General features: G+C 50.4%; 10 protein-coding genes across 10 annotated transcripts; 4 read left to right on the top strand and 6 right to left on the bottom strand.

Annotated features, from left to right (window-relative positions):
• Positions 1–14: 14 nt before the first annotated feature.
• nop7 (mRNA-binding ribosome synthesis protein NOP7) lies at positions 15–2604 on the bottom strand. The gene is made up of 3 exons (XM_073708174.1): positions 2551–2604; positions 2397–2495; positions 15–2315 (listed from the first exon to the last, which is right to left on the bottom strand). The coding sequence occupies exons 1-3, from the start codon at positions 2570–2572 to the stop codon at positions 412–414; spliced, it is 2025 nt and encodes a 674-aa protein (XP_073568227.1). The 5' UTR covers positions 2573–2604; the 3' UTR covers positions 15–411.
• A 134-nt stretch (positions 2605–2738) lies between these two features.
• Positions 2739–4342, top strand: BJY04DRAFT_112602 (GPI-anchor transamidase subunit GAB1). The gene is made up of 5 exons (XM_073708172.1): positions 2739–2977; positions 3037–3101; positions 3155–3357; positions 3407–4029; positions 4080–4342. Exons 1-5 carry the CDS (start codon positions 2836–2838, stop codon positions 4316–4318), a joined length of 1272 nt encoding a protein of 423 aa, XP_073568226.1. The 5' UTR covers positions 2739–2835; the 3' UTR covers positions 4319–4342.
• On the bottom strand, positions 4035–5441 carry BJY04DRAFT_112608 (N-terminal L-serine N(alpha)-acetyltransferase NAT4). Its single transcript, XM_073708173.1, has 2 exons — positions 5238–5441; positions 4035–5126 (listed from the first exon to the last, which is right to left on the bottom strand). The coding sequence occupies exons 1-2, from the start codon at positions 5308–5310 to the stop codon at positions 4366–4368; spliced, it is 834 nt and encodes a 277-aa protein (XP_073568225.1). The 5' UTR covers positions 5311–5441; the 3' UTR covers positions 4035–4365.
• Positions 5442–6059: 618 nt separating this feature from the next.
• On the top strand, positions 6060–7667 carry BJY04DRAFT_209284 (phenylalanine--tRNA ligase subunit alpha; the record flags this gene model as incomplete). The annotated part of the gene is made up of 2 exons (XM_073714098.1): positions 6060–7516; positions 7574–7667. The coding sequence occupies 2 exons, from the start codon at positions 6060–6062 to the stop codon at positions 7665–7667; spliced, it is 1551 nt and encodes a 516-aa protein (XP_073568224.1).
• A 138-nt stretch (positions 7668–7805) lies between these two features.
• Positions 7806–9104, bottom strand: rps21 (40S ribosomal protein eS21). Its single transcript, XM_073712292.1, has 3 exons — positions 8991–9104; positions 8432–8716; positions 7806–8347 (listed from the first exon to the last, which is right to left on the bottom strand). Exons 1-2 carry the CDS (start codon positions 9020–9022, stop codon positions 8482–8484), a joined length of 267 nt encoding a protein of 88 aa, XP_073568223.1. The 5' UTR covers positions 9023–9104; the 3' UTR covers positions 7806–8347; positions 8432–8481.
• A 234-nt stretch (positions 9105–9338) lies between these two features.
• BJY04DRAFT_221133 (NUDIX hydrolase) lies at positions 9339–10473 on the bottom strand (the record flags this gene model as incomplete). Its single annotated transcript, XM_073717029.1, has 3 exons — positions 9339–9937; positions 9991–10343; positions 10424–10473. 3 exons carry the CDS (start codon positions 10471–10473, stop codon positions 9339–9341), a joined length of 1002 nt encoding a protein of 333 aa, XP_073568222.1.
• A 1380-nt stretch (positions 10474–11853) lies between these two features.
• Positions 11854–12468, top strand: BJY04DRAFT_195955 (uncharacterized protein; the record flags this gene model as incomplete). The annotated part of the gene is made up of 3 exons (XM_073712291.1): positions 11854–12121; positions 12172–12256; positions 12316–12468. Coding segments are annotated over exons 1-2 (206 nt in total), but the record flags the coding sequence as incomplete, so codon positions are not given.
• Positions 12469–13713: 1245 nt separating this feature from the next.
• Positions 13714–14523, bottom strand: BJY04DRAFT_195953 (MAPEG family protein). Its single transcript, XM_073712290.1, has 3 exons — positions 14342–14523; positions 14146–14269; positions 13714–14063 (listed from the first exon to the last, which is right to left on the bottom strand). Exons 1-3 carry the CDS (start codon positions 14470–14472, stop codon positions 13851–13853), a joined length of 468 nt encoding a protein of 155 aa, XP_073568220.1. The 5' UTR covers positions 14473–14523; the 3' UTR covers positions 13714–13850.
• Positions 14524–14972: 449 nt separating this feature from the next.
• Positions 14973–16314, top strand: BJY04DRAFT_221131 (uncharacterized protein; the record flags this gene model as incomplete). Its single annotated transcript, XM_073717028.1, has 2 exons — positions 14973–15075; positions 15131–16314. 2 exons carry the CDS (start codon positions 14973–14975, stop codon positions 16312–16314), a joined length of 1287 nt encoding a protein of 428 aa, XP_073568219.1.
• A 78-nt stretch (positions 16315–16392) lies between these two features.
• Positions 16393–18552, bottom strand: BJY04DRAFT_195950 (putative IMP dehydrogenase). Its single transcript, XM_073712289.1, has 3 exons — positions 18247–18552; positions 17883–18191; positions 16393–17687 (listed from the first exon to the last, which is right to left on the bottom strand). Exons 1-3 carry the CDS (start codon positions 18431–18433, stop codon positions 16546–16548), a joined length of 1638 nt encoding a protein of 545 aa, XP_073568218.1. The 5' UTR covers positions 18434–18552; the 3' UTR covers positions 16393–16545.
• Between the last annotated feature and the right edge of the window lie 280 nt (positions 18553–18832).

Here is an 18832-nt window from a genome sequence, read left to right as displayed (position 1 = left end):
GCTTAGCATAACGGGCAAAAATCTCTACCTGCTGTTGCAGTCCACCCAAATAATCACAGTCTGAGACCTTAGCAACAGCGAGACTAATTGATCCTGTCAAAAGCGAGCGCGCAATAGGAATTAGCGTTTCCTTCAATGGTGTAGCAACAATCCGCTCAAGCACCTCCTTATGCATACAACCCACCTGCAATCGCACATGCTAGCGCAATAAGTCCTTAGCTCACTTTCAACAGGATGATAATATATGTACCAATAAACTGCATTCTGAAGTAACAGCCTTGGCTATGACTCTAAAAGGATGAGCATGAAGCAAAATCACACATTACGCCTAGACTACCGATATGTCCTAATCAACCGATGGATATCGTTGAACCATAGATACGAATATGCAAACTTTTAACCCCTCCCCAGTTATTTCCCAGCAGCACCCTTCTCGAGCTTTCTCCGCTTGGACCGGAGCTTGGCTGATTCGTCGGCCTGCTTCTTGTTCGAGTACATCATCTTCTCGAGGAGCTTGCGCTTCTTCCGGCTCATCATCATCTTCTGTCGCTCGAGCTCCTCTTCCTCCTGGCGCTTCTTAGAAGCCAACTTCTTTTGTGACTTCTTCTTCGTGGCTGAGGCGTCGGCACCACCGTTTGACGTGAATGGAAGGCCAGCAGCCTCGGCTTCGAGTTCCTTCTGGTGCTGGGTTCGCTCGGTTTCTTCCTCGTCCTCGGATTCAGAACCTGCATCGGCTTCTTCAAACTCGGCTTCCGCTTCTTCCTCTTCCTCGTCACTGTCGCTTTCGTCGTCGTCGGTGAGAGCGACATCCATACCACCGTTGACGGACTCATCATCGGATTCTTCCTCCTCAGATTCAACAGTCTTGGCAGTGGCCGGCTTTTCCTCGTCGGCCTCCTCCATCTCTTCGTCGCTTTCTTCGTCAGCCGCAAGTTCGGCTTCGCCCTCCTCCTCCTGGGCAGCTAAGCTGGCACGAGGGTCATAACCACCCTTCTTGGCCTTAACCCATGGGCTCAGGTGTGGAGGCAAGGTGGCGCCGGGAGCATATAGATCGGGGCGGAGAAGCTTGCCCTCATTGATGGAATCCCAAATCCACTGGGGCTGCACGTATGTTCGGCCAGGAATTCTAGTACCAGGTCGAACCTTCTGCACGGCACCCTCTTCGGCAGCCGGGATGGCAGGTAGGGCAGACTCAGGCACTGAGGGACGATCCACGATCTGATGAGTAATGCGGGGATCGGCCTCGTTGTGAGTAAAAGCGCCATCGCCAAGAACAGTGTCCCAGCCGATACGCTTGCAGCCAAAGGCACGAAGAATGAATTCAAGAGGAGCCTTAGGGGCTTCACGAGAGATATAGAATGTGAACGGGGCGAAGAGTGAGCCGGCCTGATCACCGCTCATATCGGGCTGGGCAAGAGTGTCGGCTTCAGGAGCGGCAGGTTCAAATTTGTCAATTGCGTCTGTGGCTTCCTCGGTGGTCTCAGCGGTCTGTTCGCCGCTCGTCTGATCCAACCCAGCACTCTTAATCACCTTATCAACCTTCTCCTGTACTTCGCGAGAAACCTCCTGGTTGGAAGTATTTGATGGCTTGTTACCGGATTCAATAGCCTTGGGAACGTCTCCGACTGAGCGTCCTTCCAGGGTGAATGCTGCCAGCTCCGCGCCATTTTCGTCACTTCGAGTGTCAAATTTCGGCGGGTATCGTAGTCCAAGCGAGGAATACAAGCGGTAATTGACGAATCCCAAGAGCGTGGTGTAGAATTCAACGAAGGTGGCCATGATACGATAATCCACATCACCGTTGACTCGTTGCACGAATCGGTAAGGAACTAGCCACATGATATCTTGACCTTGGATTGTTGCCTGATAGTAGATACCCTTGATCGAAAGGAAAGATTTGCGGAGGGAGTTTGTTGTGATCAGGTAGTGTTGGAACTCGTGGGTAAGTCGTTGACACAGCGCAATAGTTTTGGGTGGAACATGGTTGTCGGAGGGAAGATTGGCGAAGAGGAAAAGGAGAGAAAGTGCATCGTCAAGATCTCTCAGTGCGTCGATAAACGTTGGGTAACGCTCCTTGATGACATGGTCCAGAGTCAATTTCGGCGCATGGTTCTTCTCCAAGCGAGACGCATCGCCGACTTCGCCACGTCCGAGGGAACGAGCAATCTTCTTCGCAAGAGATTTCTGATCGCGAAACTTCCGTAACAAAGGCTCGTGCAGGAGATACTGGATGTCCTTGGTGTAGTAGAAGGTGGTGTTGGGGGTAGAGGATTTCGAGGCCTTCTTCTTGCTCCGAGGCTCACGGGGGTAGATTCCTGCAGAAGGTTGTTAGTTCTCCTTTGTTATCAAGCCAATTTCCAACGAATCAAACGCCTTCAACAGTAAATGAGACATACCCTTGAAAATACATAGGCGACGGAAGTCAGGCAACGAAATCTGAAGTTTGCGCACCGCCTGGGTTCTAGTGATATAGTTTTTGGCCTGGCCAGAGTTTCCTGTAGGACGCAATTTAGCAAATTTCGATTGATAGCATCTGCAATCAGTCCATACCCTTCTTCTTGATTTTTGCCATGATTGCGACGTGGGATGTGAAATGGAGGAGAGATGGCAAGAGATGCTTCTGATCGTCCAAAAATTTGAACTTTTTTTCCGCTGAGAAAAGCATGGGTGGTCCGTGCACCGAAGCCCGCGGAGGCTTGGCACGTGAGAACAGTCAATGGACAGGTGGAGAGAACCATCACATCGAGTCGACACAATGATGTTCAGCCTCAAGGGAGAGGCCAGCCATTCCTTTAACCCAATCTGCAAACTCAACGGTTGACTTACATCATCATCATGCCTATTGATCGCAGGAAGGCCGCTGTGTTTGGCGGTGCCTTCGCTCTACGAGTCCTGCTCTTACTCCTGTTTCCTTCCTTGCCCGACCTACTGACAGGCCGGGTGGAGGTGTCGACGCCTGTGACCAGCTTCAAGAGGCGTAAGTATCTCATTGTGTCTTGTGCTCAAGCCGGAGCTCGATTGACCTGAATGTTGCAGTCCAGGAAGGTCTTTTCCTCTACAACCGAAATGTGTCCCCTTACGACGGAGGCGTTTTCCATCAAGTAAGTCGGAAAGGTCCAGCACCAGAACTCTACTGACGGGGATCTGCGCGCAGGCACCGCTCTTACTTCCAATATTCTCGCTTCTACCGAGCTCTCGAAATTCTCCCCTTCCGGCCGCGATCTTCTACTCTCTTATCGATTTGTTGAACGCCAATGCGCTGGTCACAATCTCTGATTCCGCGCAAGCAGTTGTGAGCCGACTATACTCGTCACCAAGGAAGCAGATCAAGTGGGACGGAGCTGTTGTAGCGGCATGGTACGGAAAATACATTAGCAATTGAGTTCATCATGCTAATACGGATCAGGTTCCTGTTCAATCCCTTTACAATTGCAACGTGCCTGGGTCGCTCGACTGCGGTCTTCACGTCAATTGGAATTCTTTACGCCCTGTCCGCGGCAGTTCAAGGACAGAGCGTCAATGCGATGCTTGCACTAGGCTTCGCATCATACCTGTCGATATACCCTGCTCTTTTAGTCATCCCTCTCGTGCTCCTCTCCTTTGATAGCCGTGCTGAGCGAAGCTCCGTCACACCCTCCGCTGCTTTGTTCGTGACCAAGCACATTGCGATCTTTCTTTCGAGTATCGCGGGTCTTCTTGGATTATCTTTATTGATCGTTGACGACTTCTCCACTCTCGTCGCTGCGACATACGGCTTCCAGCTGCTCGTTCCAGACCTTACCCCGAATATCGGCCTTTGGTGGTACTTCTTTATTGAAATCTTCGACTCCTTCCGGGACTTCTTTCTTGGTGTATTTTGGCTTCATTTGACAGCGTACGCCGGAAGTCTGTCTGTGCGACTGCGCCGCCAACCTTTATTTGTCGTTACCTCGTTGCTTGGGATCTTTGCGGTTTTCAAGCCCTATCCTAGCATCTCAGATGCCTCACTATACTTTGCTCTCCTTCCGCTTTACCGACACCTCTTCCCTCGTAAGGACCCATTCACTTATTGTATAAATTCCCTCAGCTAACACACGCAGTGATGCGCTACACTTTCTTCTCCGTGTCAGCTATTCTCTACGCCTCATTACTTGGGCCTGCATTCTACCACCTCTGGATCTATGCCGGCTCTGGAAACGCAAACTTTTTCTACGCGATTACTCTTGTATGGAGCCTAGGGCTCTCCCTCATCATAGCAGACACGATCTTCGCCGCTCTTCGAGATGAGTGGGAGCAAGAAAATCCCGAAAAGCGCGGCCAAACCGTCAAACAAGTGTAAATAGACATTCATCTATAAAGTGTCCATCGCTATTCTTTAAATAGTTGCTATCGCAAACTTTTGGACATAATCATATAATCCACCTCCTTTACAGCACCATTTCTCAACTTCCGCGGCTGCGGGGAATTCTCGTCTTCCTCAAACCCAACTCTCTTGTAGAATGTTATTGCCCGAGAATTCGACTTGAATACAGTCAGCATCGCCTTATCCAGCCCAATTCGCTGCCCTATCCGCTCGAACCGACCCATTAACTCCTCGCCCAGTCTTTGTCCCCGTGCCTCCGGCGTAAGATGAATTTCGTAGCAGTATAGCACTTCATAACCGTCTTCGTACGTCACCATGAATTCGATAAAGCCTGCGAACTCTTCGACCTTGTCTCCGCTTTTATCACCAGATGTATTCTGAGTCACTCCGCTGGACTTAGGGCTTTCTGCGTCGCGTCGCAAGATCATATACTTCATATCAGGTAGCTTCATCTCCTTCCTCTTCTCCGTGGGTGACCACCCTGAGCTCGAGGCTTTGTAGGCCGCGGAAGAAGTGAGTTCAATTAGGTTCAGACATGAGTCTAGCTCTTTATCCGGGATCGTGGACGCTGAGTAGACTGAGATTGTGTACGTTTGGTTTGCGGTGTCCGCTGAAAGGTCGCCAGTCTCCTGGGGTTGTGGTGCTCTACCTCCAGTTTGGAAATGTATTTCTGAAGTGGGGATGTATGTTGTTACAAATTCTTCCAAGGAGAGAGCATTTGTACGCTCTACTAGGGGAAGTGGTTTGCGTTTTGCCTTCAGTTTCGGTATTGAGATTGGTTTGTCTGCGTGTTGTTAGTGAGTGCTAAGAGTACAGGATCACACAAATTTCAATTCTCAGCGAGAGCCAAGAGATCCATAACTCAATGTCAGGCGGTGCGGAGTATACTACTTACCAGAGCTAGGTTTTTCGAGTTTCTTCTTGATGTCCATGCGGACTTTGCGCGTAGTGCGGCGAATTGGTGGCATTGTGGCGGCTTTGTCCGTCCTCGATCCTGAAGGCAGACTACTGCTCACTATATTTCGAGATTTATCAATCGGCTAAATCAATCTTAGTTGTGCTCGGAAGGTTTTTTGATGAGCTTGAGCCGGTTTGTCGATGATGATGATGATGATGATGGATGTTTCGCGTTCGCGTTCGCGGTGCGGGTAGGCTCTCCTTCCGAACTATATCCTCAGCAATCAGATCAGTGCACCGAATAAAGGTAGGTTCTGCCTTGATGGTCAGATGTCAAAGTCTATACTTTCAAGATTAACGGAGTATAATGGTGTTTTCTACGGGCAACCTGTGGGAGTGTTGTTGTGAAAGTTTTCGAATTCCAAATCTGAAATATATATAATTGAACAGCCAGGCGAGGCATTACACACTGGGACCTAACTTGTCTGAGAAGCAGAATATCTACATGTATATAGAGACCTTAGATCTGCTCTACGTACAAGTTACCTAGGCCTTTCCAGTAAATACAGAGTTATTGACCCATAAATGGCTTTCTTGCAATTCCTCTGACCATAGCCCTAGCTCGGAGAAAGTTGGATCGGCAATGGCGGGGCAAATGCTGCTGGCAGTCACGGGATGGCGGACTCGGTAGCCCTGCCCCGCCGTAATTTAATGTGGGCGGGACGCTCTGAGTCAATGAATATCTTCAAGAGTCTCTGCTAACACCATCTGCGATTGCTCCTTCTCCTCCGGTTTATGCGCCGTGCCCACATCTGCAACCATGGCGGCCGACTTGACAAACCCCATTCTAGACGCCCTGTCCGCGTCTGAAGGGCCGATTCTTTCTAGCGACGCCTTCCCCTCCGCCCCCTCACTATCCGTCAAAAGTGCGGCCGATCGGCTCGCCTCGCGACACATGATCGAATATGAAGCTATTACCAATGAGATTGTTGTCTTGACGAAGGAGGGAGAGGATATTGTCGCCAATGGTAGTCACGAAGCCAAGGTTTTCGAGGCAGTTGTCGCTGCTCTGGATGGGTTGAAGATCGCAGACTTGCCGGGCATTGTTGGAAAGGAGAACGCCCAGATCGGACAAGGAAATGCTTTCAAGAGGGGCTGGATCAAGAAGGATAAGGATGTACTGCGGGCGGCGAAGGAGTCCATTGTCGATGAGACCAAGGCCCAGCTTACCGACATCAAGAAGACCCAGACTCTCTCGGACAAAAAGGCTCTTGCGGATCTGAAGAAACGAAAACTTGTCACTCTTCAGAAGGTCACCAATTTCAAGATCTCAAAGGGCCCCAAGTACGCCAAGGAGTTTGTCAAGGAAGAGACGGACTTGACTGTTGAGATGCTCCAGAATGGATCATGGAAGACTGCGCATTTCAAGCCATACAACTTCAAAGCTAGGGGTGCTCCTACCCCCTCTGGTGCTCTGCACCCTCTCAACAAGGTTCGACAAGAGTTTCGTAACATCTTCTTCGAGATGGGCTTTGAGGAGATGCCAACCAACCGCTTCGTCGAGACTGGTTTCTGGAACTTCGACGCTCTCTACGTGCCCCAACAACACCCCGCTCGTGATCTTCAGGATACCTTCTACATCTCCGACCCCCTCACAGCCGACCGTCCTCGCGAAGACCCCGAGAACGACCCTCATCGCCCGAAGTCCGTGATCAAGGCCGCGGGCACCGAGAAGAAGCTGGACTACCAAGAATACTGGGATAACGTCCGCCAGGTGCACCAAGATGGCAAATACGGATCAATCGGTTACCGCTACCCATGGAGCGCCGACGAATCATTGCGACTGGTCCTCCGTACACACACTACATCCGTCTCAACGTACATGCTCCACAAGCTCGCCGCCAACCCACGGCCCGCAAGATACTTCAGTATCGACCGTGTCTTCCGTAACGAGGCAGTCGATGCTACTCACTTGGCCGAGTTCCACCAGATTGAAGGTGTCATTGCTGACTTCGGCCTGACTCTTGGTGGTCTTATTGGCTTCATGGAGGTCTTCTTCGCCAAAATGGGCATCCACCAGCTCCGTTTCAAGCCCGCTTACAACCCCTACACCGAGCCCAGCATGGAGATCTTCGGCTATCACGAGGGTCTCGGCAAGTGGGTTGAGATCGGAAACAGTGGTATGTTCAGGCCGGAGATGTTGGAGCCTATGGGTCTTCCCAAGAATATGAGGGTGTATGGATGGGGCCTGAGTCTTGAGCGACCAACCATGATTAAGTGAGTACACTCTCAGCGATGCCGAGAGAACATTTCAAGCTAACCAGATCTTCTTAGATACGGCGTGAGCAACATCCGAGAGCTCCTCGGCCACAAGGTCGACCTCAACTTCATCGAAACAAACCCCGCCGTCAGATTAGAAAAGGAATAAACTAGAGTCGCAGGGGAGCTGTCTGATGGGTTGAACGAATGGCATGGCATATGAACATAGAGACTTCACATCGGAGAAAAAGAATAAACCACAATTTATATACCCTTCATGAAGTTACGAGACCATAATGAGACTAAACTCGTAAAATTCAATTTCTATCATGGCATTCATCACCCAATCATGTCTTGTCGTCTACCTAGAAATCAAACCCCAACTCAAAAGTCAGAGTCAAGACGACCGAAATGTCCCACCCGTATCTGTGCCCCAGCGCACATCTTTGCAGCAGTGGCTCTTCAGTAGGCGGAAAATATGTGGTAATCTTCGGCAAAGAGATAAGAATCTACGAGTCTACCTCCTCGCTCATGGAGAGGAGCAGATGTATGTTTCGAGAACATTCAATCTGGTACTCGGGTGAGGAGGTTTCGAGTGCCGGTTGAAGGAGAAGCACGCTGGACGGCAATCAAAATGAATGCGAAGCAAAAAAAAAAAACATGGGAAGGAACGGCCATATTAACGACATGGAGTAGATATGAAAATTGAAATGGAAATGGATTAGATTGATAGATTTCATGAATTCGAAGACCGAACCACTTTTTGATTCTTTAAATTGAACATCGTATCAGGCGTAGGTTCATGATACAAAACTTGCATCATGCCATGATCACCATCTCATCTCATCCCTGAAGCAACGAAACTTATTAGCAACGATGACACCAAAACCATCGACCGCAGGCGTTATTAGAGTGCGAGAGAAAAAAACTCACCATCTCATCCAACCACCGTCCATTCATTCCATTCAACGGCAAAAGTAAATTTACCGCTGACGGCTGGCAGTCCACACGTTGCGGATGTATCCATCGCGCTGGGCAATGCGGTTCAGAGAGTCGTCGCTCTCGCCGCGGGCACGGATGAAGCCGCACAGAGCATAGGTCTGGTTCTCGCCGGTGTAGCGGCCGTTCTCGTCAACCTTGCCGATGGAGATCTGGACGGAGGCGTGGTCGTTGGCCTTGATGATGCGGTTGGTGGCGCTGCACTTGCGGGGGACGTAGCTGAAAAAGAGTAACGTTAGTGAATGGGTTGGTTTGCTGGACGGGTTTGCGCCTGGTCGAAATCTCTCGTCCATTTCCCTCGATTCTTATTAAAAGGGGAGGGAGTGGGCAGCAGAAACTGGAAATCGCGCAGCGTTTTTCAAAGCCACAGAATAACTCTTCCTGGCCATGCGTTTTCCCATGCTCTGCTTATCCTGACCTCCGCACTCCCTCTCCACCAAGTCCAAGATTGTGTACGGCGACCAGGGCAATTGTGGAAAAAAAGGATACGTACAGATCGACGATTTCTCCCTTCTCGTTCTCCATTTTGGCGGTTGTCTGTGTGAGGTTGACGACGGACGGTGATGAAACGGAGGTGCGCTGCTGGTTGTTTGAACGGTCGTTGTCGAACTTTTGGTTTGCCGCGATTTCGGGTGCCGGTTGTGTGGGTCATGTGATTTTTGTCGAGGGTTAGTGGGCTTGAGCTTGTGGCGGTGCAAGCTTGGGCTCTGACCAAGACCCGTTTTGGCTGTGCGCAGTGCCTTAGGCATCAGGTGTCAGGGCAAAGCTCGTTATATCTGGGAAGTCGAGGTCAAGTTTGCAGGGTATCATGATCTAATTGAAATATATACTAAATCCTACATTAGAGACTACTTTTTTGCCCAGGAAAGATATCCTTCTTCCAGGCGAGACCAAGCTCACGAGCACTTCCGTCCTGGAATCGTACAAGGACGACCCGATCAGATTCTCCCCGGCGTTCTGTTCCTTGCAGCTCAGGGCCGGGATGATCCAGTTTCATGACTGCGCGTCCATCCTCTGCATACTTGCCAACCTTTGGGGATATACATTTTTCCGTCCACGGAGGGCTGCCGGAGTGGGCAAAGTCTATCAGCTGCTGGCGTCTCCGACGTAGCTCCTCCACTGAAGCCGTTCGGGGCTCCGTGTCGAGGAACTGCGATGCTAGAGCTAGCAAGACAAATTGCGGTGGGAAGAGAATTATCTCCCCTTGACCGGCTTTGCGGAGCCATTCAGATGCAGGCAAGAACTGCGCTTCCGCGATCTCGACTCCGCCGTCATTTGTAGGGATTTGGATTTCCTCGCGTTCACCTTCAGCGGGGATCTCGCTCAATGCTGACTGTTCTGACTCGAGAGGTAGGGGTAGAAAGTAGAGATACATTTGTGTGGTGTAGCGCTTGGGCACGTTGATCGGGGTAATCCATCTCGTAAAGGGAATGAGGTTGTCTGCACCTTGTGTTAATACTTTGAGCAGCGCAATAATAGAAGAAATAACCAACCTATATCAGGCACGGCTAAAGAGCTCTGCGCTTCCAGCCATTCTGGGAAGGTGGTTCGTTTTTGGTGAATTTCCCGACGCCCGTGCTCTCGTTCCTCTTCGCGAACGGCGAGCAGTTTCCCAGAGCTCTGGTCCTTAGCGAGAAGGATACCGCTCTCCTCGAAAAGCTCACGAATCGCAGCGTTTCGATACCAGGAAGCGTCTTCGTGCCTCTTTGGATCACCAGATGGCGGACAACGGCCGTCCTGAAGCGACAAATTGCCTCCCGGGAAGACGTGGGCGGACGCAAACGAAGTGGACGTTTTGACGCGATGAAGGAGTAAAATTTCGTTTTTCGGTGAGATCAGAACAACACTAATTACTGAGTATCAGCTTCAACTGCCACACGCGGTATGGCGCTTTGTCATTGCGAGAGCGTGGGTTTGTGGACGCACCTCGAACTTGGTCTCGGATCAGCTGGCGGTTTTTTCTGCTTGGGTGGCATCTTTTGCGACGAATTCGACTGCGACTTTGAGTCAGAAGAGCTTGTTCTCAAAGACCCAGGCATTGAGGCGCTCCAGCAGAAAGGTGAAGGCTGTCGTATGGCTGTAAAAGACCGCAAGCTTTCACAACCTCGGATAAGCTCTTGGTGGTGGTGGTGGATTAGCCGGGCGGCTGAGCATGGAAGCACATGGGGAAGAGGGATCATGTCCTCTTCGACAGATGTAACCGAGGCGCTTTACGGGTTACCAATAATATTCAGTTGTCAATAATTTCAATATGAGCGGAGGAACTACTGGACCTGGCAGGCTGGAGGAACTACAGTACTACTACTATTCTAAGTTGGGGAGTGACAGGGGTCCGGGGCTCCGAAGCGGAACCTCGGTCGGGTTACCCCGCGTTTAACCGGGATTAAAGGACGAACGCCGAGAGCATTTACAGAGGACACGATGGCCTACACCCCTTCAAGCTCCCCATAGTAGACTAGATCAGGACTAGCAGAAAAGATAGCTAGGGAACCAGATCGTTGGAAGAACATAAAACTGAATAGAATGGAGAGAGTCGAGTGGAAGAAAGCGTGGTGTAACTGGTGTTGACTGAGCACTGAGCACTCCCATCTGACCCCACAGGATCAGCCCTAGGCAGATTAGCTCCCTTCCACATTCACTTTGACTGTTTGACAGACCTTGAGCAAAACCTACTCTAAAGACAAAATGAAAATCAGGGAACTTTCGGCCGTATTTTGAGATATTGATTTGTCGGAGCTCTGATTCCGCGTGACTGGCTTGAATTGAAAAAAAAAAAAAAAAAACAAAATTTGCCTCCTGGAACTTTGTGTTGCACCTTGGTTCGGAATAGTACCTGAAGGCTGAAGACCGGGGTCTCCAGCTAGTTGTGAGCTAAAGTAAAGCTTGTCTCCTAGTAATTCGCCTACAAGTAAACAACAGCCCAAAGTGTATTGTACCTCCCTCCAAAGGGTCCTGATCAGTAGACGTACTGTTGTTGACGAGATGCCGACTTTCCCTCGTCTTCAAGAATCATCATGAGCTCAAAAGCAACCCGGTGTGTAGCAGACTTTGCGCGCAGAGTTCCCAGCCGTCCAAGGCAGAGTGCATACTGCGCACCTGTGAATCCTGTGAATCAAGAGACAGTTCCGTCGCCTACTGCCTGGTTCTGTCGCTCCCTCTCGGCCAATAGGAGCGGAGCTCCGAACTAGTGATCCAGCTTCAGTGAAGTTTCGAGTGAATGTTGAGGGTATTATGACAACCCCCTCGACTATAGGTGCACTGTGACTCAAAGGAAGAACTTTCCCAGCCCTTGGCTAGGTATCTATATAACACTTCTCCTCTCCCATCTCTCGTTCATTCTCTTCTTCCTTTCTTCAATCTTCTTCCATCCTTCGTTCTATCGTTTTGGTTCACTTGTGACATTCCAGAGACTCTCATCCTTGGATGAGTAGTTGTTCCTGTCCCCTTTGTGCTTGACCCTCCTGGAATGATAACTGGTGTTCCTCCTCTTGTCTTTTGCCTGTGGATTCTTTTGAAAGCATTTGTCTTTGGTGTTGCTCGATCGGTTGAGGTAACCGCGACCTTCCAACTGTCTGTCGTCTGTCCCGGGGCAGGACTCATGGTCTGGGAGATGTTCAAGAGATGGTAAGCTCTTCCTGTTCCCCTCCTCACTCCTTCTACTCACCTTGCTGTAGCCGGCGTCTACTTAAACTCTTCTGGAGTGTTGGAAGCGGAGACCATGACTGACCTTGCGCTGCTGAGGATGAATGCAAGTAGAGGGTAAGTTTCCTTCCTTTCCCTGCACAAACAGATTCCGCTGCTGACTCTTCTCAATGTAGAATCTGTTAGCAGCTGACTGGATTGGGGCTCCAGTTTCGAGTACCTTGCGTTTGATGTTGGCTCTAAGGTTGGTTGGTGCCCACTTCCTCTTGTTGTCCGCCCTCTTGATACTATCGTTATATACCTTTCCTCTTCCCGCTAGTCTTCTGGTCTTGCTAAGGAATAACTCTAGTCCTCGGTTGGGAGGTAGGGCTGGGCTAGGGACACGACACTCCTCGACTACCTTTCGACGCACGCTTCATCGCACTTCTCGAGCGCACCGCACGATCCGAATGCACAGCACAACCCGAACGCACCAAACGATCCGAACGCACCACACGAAACGACAGGCCCTGGAGGGTGGCAGGGACGGGCCTGGGATACGCCACACTCTTCGACACACTTCACTCTTCACGTTCTTCTAACCACTCACCTTAGGAACAGGAACAAAAACAAAAATTAAACTTCTATATGTGAGTCTATACTTGTCCTCTCTCTACGACGCAACACTTCAGCTGATACCGCTTCAGGGATACACGACTAGGGTGCCTTCCTCCTGTGTCTTTTGCTTGTGCTCGACTTTTGACTAACATTTTTCTAGCAGAACTGCCTTGCGCAGTCGGGAAACGGACTTTTCTTTTGTTTAATACGTAAGTCATTGTACTTTTTGTTACTCTTCTGCGCACTTCAGCTGACGTCGTTTTAGAGGTTCCCTCGTGGATTTGGGCGAAAGCCACTTATCCCGGGAGGAACGAGGGATCTGGGGGCTCGTAACTTTTCTAGGTTTTGACATCTTTTTCTCGTTAGAGGATGCAGCTGTTGTCTTTTATACGTAAGTCTTCATCCTTCTTATCGCTTTTCTGCGAACTTCAGCTGACGTCGTCTTAGAGGTTCCCTCGTGGATTTGGTGCGACAGCCTCTTATCCCGGGAGGAACGAGGGATCTGGGGGCTCGTAACTTTTCTAGGTGTTGACATCTTATTCTCCTTAGAGGATACAGCTATCATCAAGGTCTCATGCCTCGGTAGGGCGGCAGGGCGGGCATGGGATAATCTTTTGTTCTTTCTGAATGGTAGGTCGATCGAAGCTCATCCCCTCCCTTCAGTACGAACGATGGCTAATGACCTTTGCCACGATTCACCTTCGTGACTCTTCTAGGCTTTTGTAATCACATTAGCTCTATCACACAACAAGGTCTCATGCCTCGGTAGGGATGGTAGGGCGGGCATGGGATGCTTTTTCTCTCGTCCGGAACTGGTGAGTCGCACAACTTTCTTCCCTTTCTCGAGTCAATCGATAGTTAGCTGATGTCTTCCTCTATCATATCCCGACCCCCGCAACACACTAGTTACAGTACACTGTTAGATCTAAGAGAGACAGGAGCCTATGTTGTCGTTGTCGCTTGTAGCAATTGAACACCCATCATTCTCTTGACCGAGCTTCTCTTGGTACTTGTATTCATTCTCCGAGTAGTCCAAAGTCAAGTTAATACCGTACAACGTGGGCGAAAGTAGAGACTCTCATTCCCCAGCCTTCCATATCTCTTCGCCCGTTTCTCACAGTTCACCATCTCGAAAGACATTTCCAGCCTTGACAAGCGCCATAATCGGAATCGAAATACTCCAAGCCCATAGTCCGGTTCGCACATAACTAACCGCCTCGGAGCGTGCACCCATATACGTCGCCATATACAGAAGTCGCGCACCGAGGTACTCCAAGGAAAGAGTATTGAGTTCGCTCGTAGGGAGCTTTGCGACGTTACCGGCGAGCTATTGAGGCCCCGATAGGTTAGTTACAATCCAGGAGGAGCTATTGAGAAGGAGGAGATGCGAAAGCGAGAGATGAACACACCATCGCAACAGCAAAAAGCGGCAGGTTCTCCATCGCGTTGAGATGTGCGCCGTGGGCTTTGGCCAGCTGCGTCCAGATCTGAGCTGGGACTTTGCCCTTCAAGGTATTGAGGTTCTCGCGGGGTCTGTTTTGGGGGATCATGAGGTTAGTTGAGTGGGTGGAGTGATAGATGGAGTAGTTGGTAGCTGAGACGTACAGGATGTTGCTGGCGAGCCCTTTTGCGTTGGCCATCATTTTAACGAAGTAGTAGCCATGGGGCAGCATGCCGAGGCCATAGGCAGCGACAATCGAGTGGACAGAATAGTTTGTTGATGATTGTGAAGACATAATAGTGGTTGTAGTTGTGGATTTGTGCTTGAATCAGGTAGAATTATGATTTGGGTAGTATGATTCTGATATTAATCTCTTAGAGAGGTAGGCAGACAGCTTATATATGTCTAGAGCCCGAGCCCTGGAGCCTCATACAATAATCCCATATTGCCACATATAAAGACAGCATAACGACCGTCTCGTCTTCGCGGGTTGTTAGGGCTGGGCTTGCATAACGCCGGATCAGAGTTCTCGTATTCGGGACTTGGCTCTCATCATGCTCGCATGCCAGAGAAGTCAGACTGGGTCTCTGCAAAACGGCTCGTATCCCTCGTTCTTGAGGCTCGGCTGCAGCATAACGTTATGTTCTTTCGCCGGTCTTGCTCTTCCCCTCACCTTCAACCTCTCAAATTTGAACCCCGCCGATTTTTGTCTCTAACAAAAGGTGCTTTCAAGTTCTACTGCAGGTCATCCTCTCCTGGTCTTTCTCAAGCATAACATAACGCTTTATTTTGACCATGCCGCCTAAGCGAAGAAGCGGGGCTTTGGCTGTCCCCGACATAACGGAGGATGCGGCGGAGAGAAAGAGGGTGTTAAACGTATTGGCTCAGAGACGATACCGTGTGTCTTCCTGCCATACTTCAAGCTATCTTGACCTCACTCTTAGTTCATGTAGGGAAGCGAAAGAAGGACCGCCTTCAAACTCTCCAAGCACAGGTCGAGAAACAGCTGGAGGAAACAGCAAATGCCAGCACAGATCCCCTGCAGCCCGAGCTGCAGTCACCTATCTCGAACGGGGTAGGAAAAAGCATATATTTAGACAATTTGATGTCGTCAGAGATTGTGCTTGACCAGGATCTGGTGGATTCCGACATCCAAGATGCATTGAACCTCGACACATCCTCGCATCTCGACTTTGCACCGGATATCGTTTCACTACCACCACCAAACTTCTTTTCGCTCCTATCTACGACATCTACTTCACAACCATGCTGGACGCCACAGTTATCAACAACTAATGACACTTCCACATATATGATTCCTCCGCCTCTTCAGCCTCCTTCACAGGAAAGTCCTGCGCTCGACCCTCCAAATGAAGACAATCTATTCAACTGGCTAACAACTCAACAACACAACGCCTACAATCTCTCCGACCAACTCCAGATCTCTGAGTCCTCGACCTTTACTTTTCCAGACGATCACATAATCGAAATTCCCTCCCTCAAGCTTCTAAATGCGGCAATGCAAGTCGCAATCCGCCTCAACGTTGCCCACATGCTCTGGGATATCACAGCCATCAGCCCATTTTACAAACCACCAGCGCAAAGAACACAACTGAATTCGCAGTTCATGGCAGGAATTGAAGCTGGAGAAACACCATCACCGCCTTCTCTGACCTCTTCTTCGTCTGTATCATCCTCATCACCTCACGCAGCAGCAACCCCCCAACAACAACCACAGCCTCAAGAACCTCCCTCCATCGACATAACAGCACTCCCACCACACCTCCAGCCAACGGCAACCCAACTACACCTCCCCCACCACCCCCTCTTCGATATTCTCCCTTGGCCGAGCACGCGCACAAAACTAATTCAGATTTTCAACCTCCCTCTCATACTGCGCCCAAAATCCGCACAAGACCCGCTCGGAATTCTCCGCTTAGTCTACGACATGGAAGATGAGAAGGGCGAGGGAATAAAGATTCAGGGAAGTGATGCGTTTGAGGAAGGGAATTGGGAAATTGGGCAAGTGGTTTTTGAGAATTGGTGGTGGGCTTTTGATTCGGGGGTTGTGGATCGGTCTGCAAGGGGGCGGAGGGGGAGGGGGGAGATGGATTTTGTTATGAGGGAGGTTGGGTGATTACCTACTCGAGTACTATTTGGTAATTTTGCTAAGCAGAAGGTTTCTACGAGTGGTATCTGAGAAGTGCGGAACGGATAAATGTAACTGTTTGAAGAACAAATGTGTATTCTTGTCTAACTCCTAAACATCATGCTATACTTTTTCGAGTTCATGGAAATAACATATCGTCGTGCATTAAATAAATCAAGTCAAAGCCCAGTAAAGAGAAGTCTACTTTAGATATTACCCCTAAGAGTAGAGCTTCTTGTCGTAGCTGTGCAGGCCGTGGACGTTACCCTCGGCCATGGCACTGGCGCTGCGCACCTCGAACCGGACGGTGCCTTTGTTGACACCGTCATGGAGGTCCTGGAGACTCTTCACACCGATATCCTGCAGGGAGTGCTGAACACCGGCAACGAGGTAGGGGACGAACTTGGTGACGGAACCACGGTCGAGGACGGATCCAGCGACACCCTGGGCGACAAGGACACGGTCCTTCTCGGAGAAGTACCGGGCGGTACCGGCGTTGCTGGCTTTGCTGTCCTTGTTGTTGCCACCGGCCTTCCTGTCCTCCATGGCGGCGATACTGCCCATGCCACGGTAGGCTTTGACGAGCTGGCCCTCGTTGCTGACGAAGTACTCACCGGGAGACTCGGTGGTACCGGCAAGGAGACCGCCCATCATGACAGTTGAGGCACCCATGGCGAGACCCTTGACGATGTGGCCGACGTTCTGAATACCACCGTCGGCGACGCAGGGAACACCAAAGCGGGCGGCGAAGTGAGATACGCGGCGGACGGAGAGGGCCTGGGGACGGCCGACGGCCATGACCTCCTGTGTGATGCAGGCACTACCGCTTCCCATGCCAATTCTCAAGCCATCAACACCAGCAGCGATCAGAGCGGCGGCTTGGTCCCGTGTCACGACGTTTCCGCCAATGACATCGATTTCGGGGTAAGTCTTCTTGACGAACTTAATCATATCGATCTGGTACATGCTGTTGCCTTGACTGCTGTCGAGGATGACAATGTCAAGACCGGCCTCAACGAGGAGCTTCAGTCTGTACTTGTCTTCCTCACGTGTGCCAATGGCAGCAGCACAGATAAGTTGCTTCGACGAAGGGAGCTTGGAAGCGAGAGGGTAGTGCAGGTTCTTCATCAGATCGCTGCGAGAGAGCAGAGAAACAAGGTTGCCGTTCTCATCGACAATCGGTAGCTTGCCCTTCTTGGAGCTACGGAGGACTTCGTTGGCCTCAGCCAGGGTGGTACCGGCAGGCGCTGTGACAAGGTCGGTGGACATGATAGAGGTGACAGAGTCATCGAGCTTGGTGTGGAACTGGATGTCGCGGGTGCTGACAATACCGACGAGCTTCGAGCGGAGGGTTCCATTTTCTGATAGCAGACATGCGTTAGAGAACGTTTTACCATCATGCGAGAAAAGATAAAGCAGGTTTAACAAGAGTCAGATAGTAATCTGTTTCTCTACAATGCAACTCTCGTCGCTTCGGTGGAACGAAAGTTATAATAGAAAAGATGGAGATCATCACGAGAAAAAGACAAAACAAAAGTCAAGCGAATGTGACTCACCGGTAACCGGGAAACCGCCGAAACCCCACTGAGCCTTCAGCTCCTTGGCCTCTCCGACAGTTGCCCTGGGAGAAAGAACAACGGGATCCAAGATAAAGCCGTTCTCGTAGCGCTTCACCTTCCGTACCATCTCAGCCTGGTCCTCCGGAGAGCAGTTGTGGTGAATGACACCCAGACCACCCAGTAGGGCCATGTGGATTGCCATGTTGTGTTCAGTGACAGTGTCCATGGGCGAGGACAGAAGAGGAGCCTTCAATGTAACACGCTTGGTGACCGGGGTGTCCAGAGACACATCGGAAGCAGGGAAGCCTTTCATCGAGTTCAGCTACTGAGCGGATTCAAGAGACCAGCACGCGCAGCTTACCGATATACCCAGGCAAAACAAGGAAGTCATTGTACGTCAAAGCGCCGTGCTTGTCGGAGTCAAGCAGAGTATCGACGTCCAGACCGTCCCTGGAGTAATCCTTCTCCAAGATCTCCAGAGCCTTGGTGTGGTCCTGGAACTCGGCGTGCATGGCTCTTCCGAGAGCGTCACCGTTGGCAATGGGCATCTTGTGAGAATAAAAGTCTACGGTTTCTTTCAAAACTCGTAGCTGTGAATGGAATGACAAAGAGAGTAATCAACAGACCGACGATAGAAACGTTCTGTTGATGGAGAAAGTCTTGCTTTCCCAAAGGAAAGAAGAGCGAAAAAAAAGAGAAAAAAATTTGGAAGGATAGATATAGGCCAGAGACTATTCCGCCGCGCAAGTCCCGAAAAGCAACCATGCCGGAAATGGTATGGTGGCCCGCGATACCGGAGTGTGATTGGGCGGTAGATGAAAATTTCAAGGCGGTGAGTGGAGGGGAGCTTGATGACCAATTCCCCCACCGACTTTTTTTCTTGAGCTTGAGCATCCATGGAGGGATCAGGTACTCCGGATTCAGGAACAAAAAAGATCACGCATGCT

This window comes from Aspergillus karnatakaensis (genome assembly GCF_047715665.1).
Source record: "Aspergillus karnatakaensis strain CBS 102800 unplaced genomic scaffold BJY04scaffold_46, whole genome shotgun sequence".
In the NCBI taxonomy this organism is placed as follows: domain Eukaryota; kingdom Fungi; phylum Ascomycota; class Eurotiomycetes; order Eurotiales; family Aspergillaceae; genus Aspergillus; species Aspergillus karnatakaensis.
The sequence above is the reverse complement of the archived record's forward strand: the minus strand, read 5'-3'. Positions and strand labels throughout refer to the sequence as shown.

Bases quoted from the DNA above. Each gene is read 5' to 3' on its own strand.
- BJY04DRAFT_112608 (XM_073708173.1), bottom strand. From the start codon at position 5,310: ATGCCACCAATTCGCCGCACTACGCGCAAAGTCCGCATGGACATCAAG. The intron at 5,127-5,237 runs GTAAGTAGTATA...AACAACACGCAG, and splicing joins ACTCGAAAAACCTAGCTCTG to ACAAACCAATCTCAATACCG.
- BJY04DRAFT_112602 (XM_073708172.1), top strand. From the start codon at position 2,836: ATGCCTATTGATCGCAGGAAGGCCGCTGTGTTTGGCGGTGCCTTCGCT. The intron at 2,978-3,036 runs GTAAGTATCTCA...TGAATGTTGCAG, and splicing joins TGTGACCAGCTTCAAGAGGC to TCCAGGAAGGTCTTTTCCTC. The intron at 3,102-3,154 runs GTAAGTCGGAAA...ATCTGCGCGCAG, and splicing joins ACGGAGGCGTTTTCCATCAA to GCACCGCTCTTACTTCCAAT.
- BJY04DRAFT_195950 (XM_073712289.1), bottom strand. From the start codon at position 18,433: ATGCCCATTGCCAACGGTGACGCTCTCGGAAGAGCCATGCACGCCGAG. The intron at 18,192-18,246 runs GTAAGCTGCGCG...ACTCGATGAAAG, and splicing joins TGTTTTGCCTGGGTATATCG to GCTTCCCTGCTTCCGATGTG. The intron at 17,688-17,882 runs GTGAGTCACATT...GTCTGCTATCAG, and splicing joins CGGCGGTTTCCCGGTTACCG to AAAATGGAACCCTCCGCTCG.
- BJY04DRAFT_195953 (XM_073712290.1), bottom strand. From the start codon at position 14,472: ATGTCTTCACAATCATCAACAAACTATTCTGTCCACTCGATTGTCGCT. The intron at 14,270-14,341 runs GTACGTCTCAGC...CCCCCAAAACAG, and splicing joins GGGCTCGCCAGCAACATCCT to ACCCCGCGAGAACCTCAATA. The intron at 14,064-14,145 runs GTGTGTTCATCT...GGGCCTCAATAG, and splicing joins CGCTTTTTGCTGTTGCGATG to CTCGCCGGTAACGTCGCAAA.
- nop7 (XM_073708174.1), bottom strand. From the start codon at position 2,572: ATGGCAAAAATCAAGAAGAAGG. The intron at 2,496-2,550 runs GTATGGACTGAT...TGCGTCCTACAG, and splicing joins GGCAAAAATCAAGAAGAAGG to GAAACTCTGGCCAGGCCAAA. The intron at 2,316-2,396 runs GTATGTCTCATT...AACCTTCTGCAG, and splicing joins TCGCCTATGTATTTTCAAGG to GAATCTACCCCCGTGAGCCT.
- rps21 (XM_073712292.1), bottom strand. From the start codon at position 9,022: ATGGAGAACGAGAAGGGAGAAATCGTCGATCT. The intron at 8,717-8,990 runs GTACGTATCCTT...ACTCTTTTTCAG, and splicing joins AAGGGAGAAATCGTCGATCT to CTACGTCCCCCGCAAGTGCA.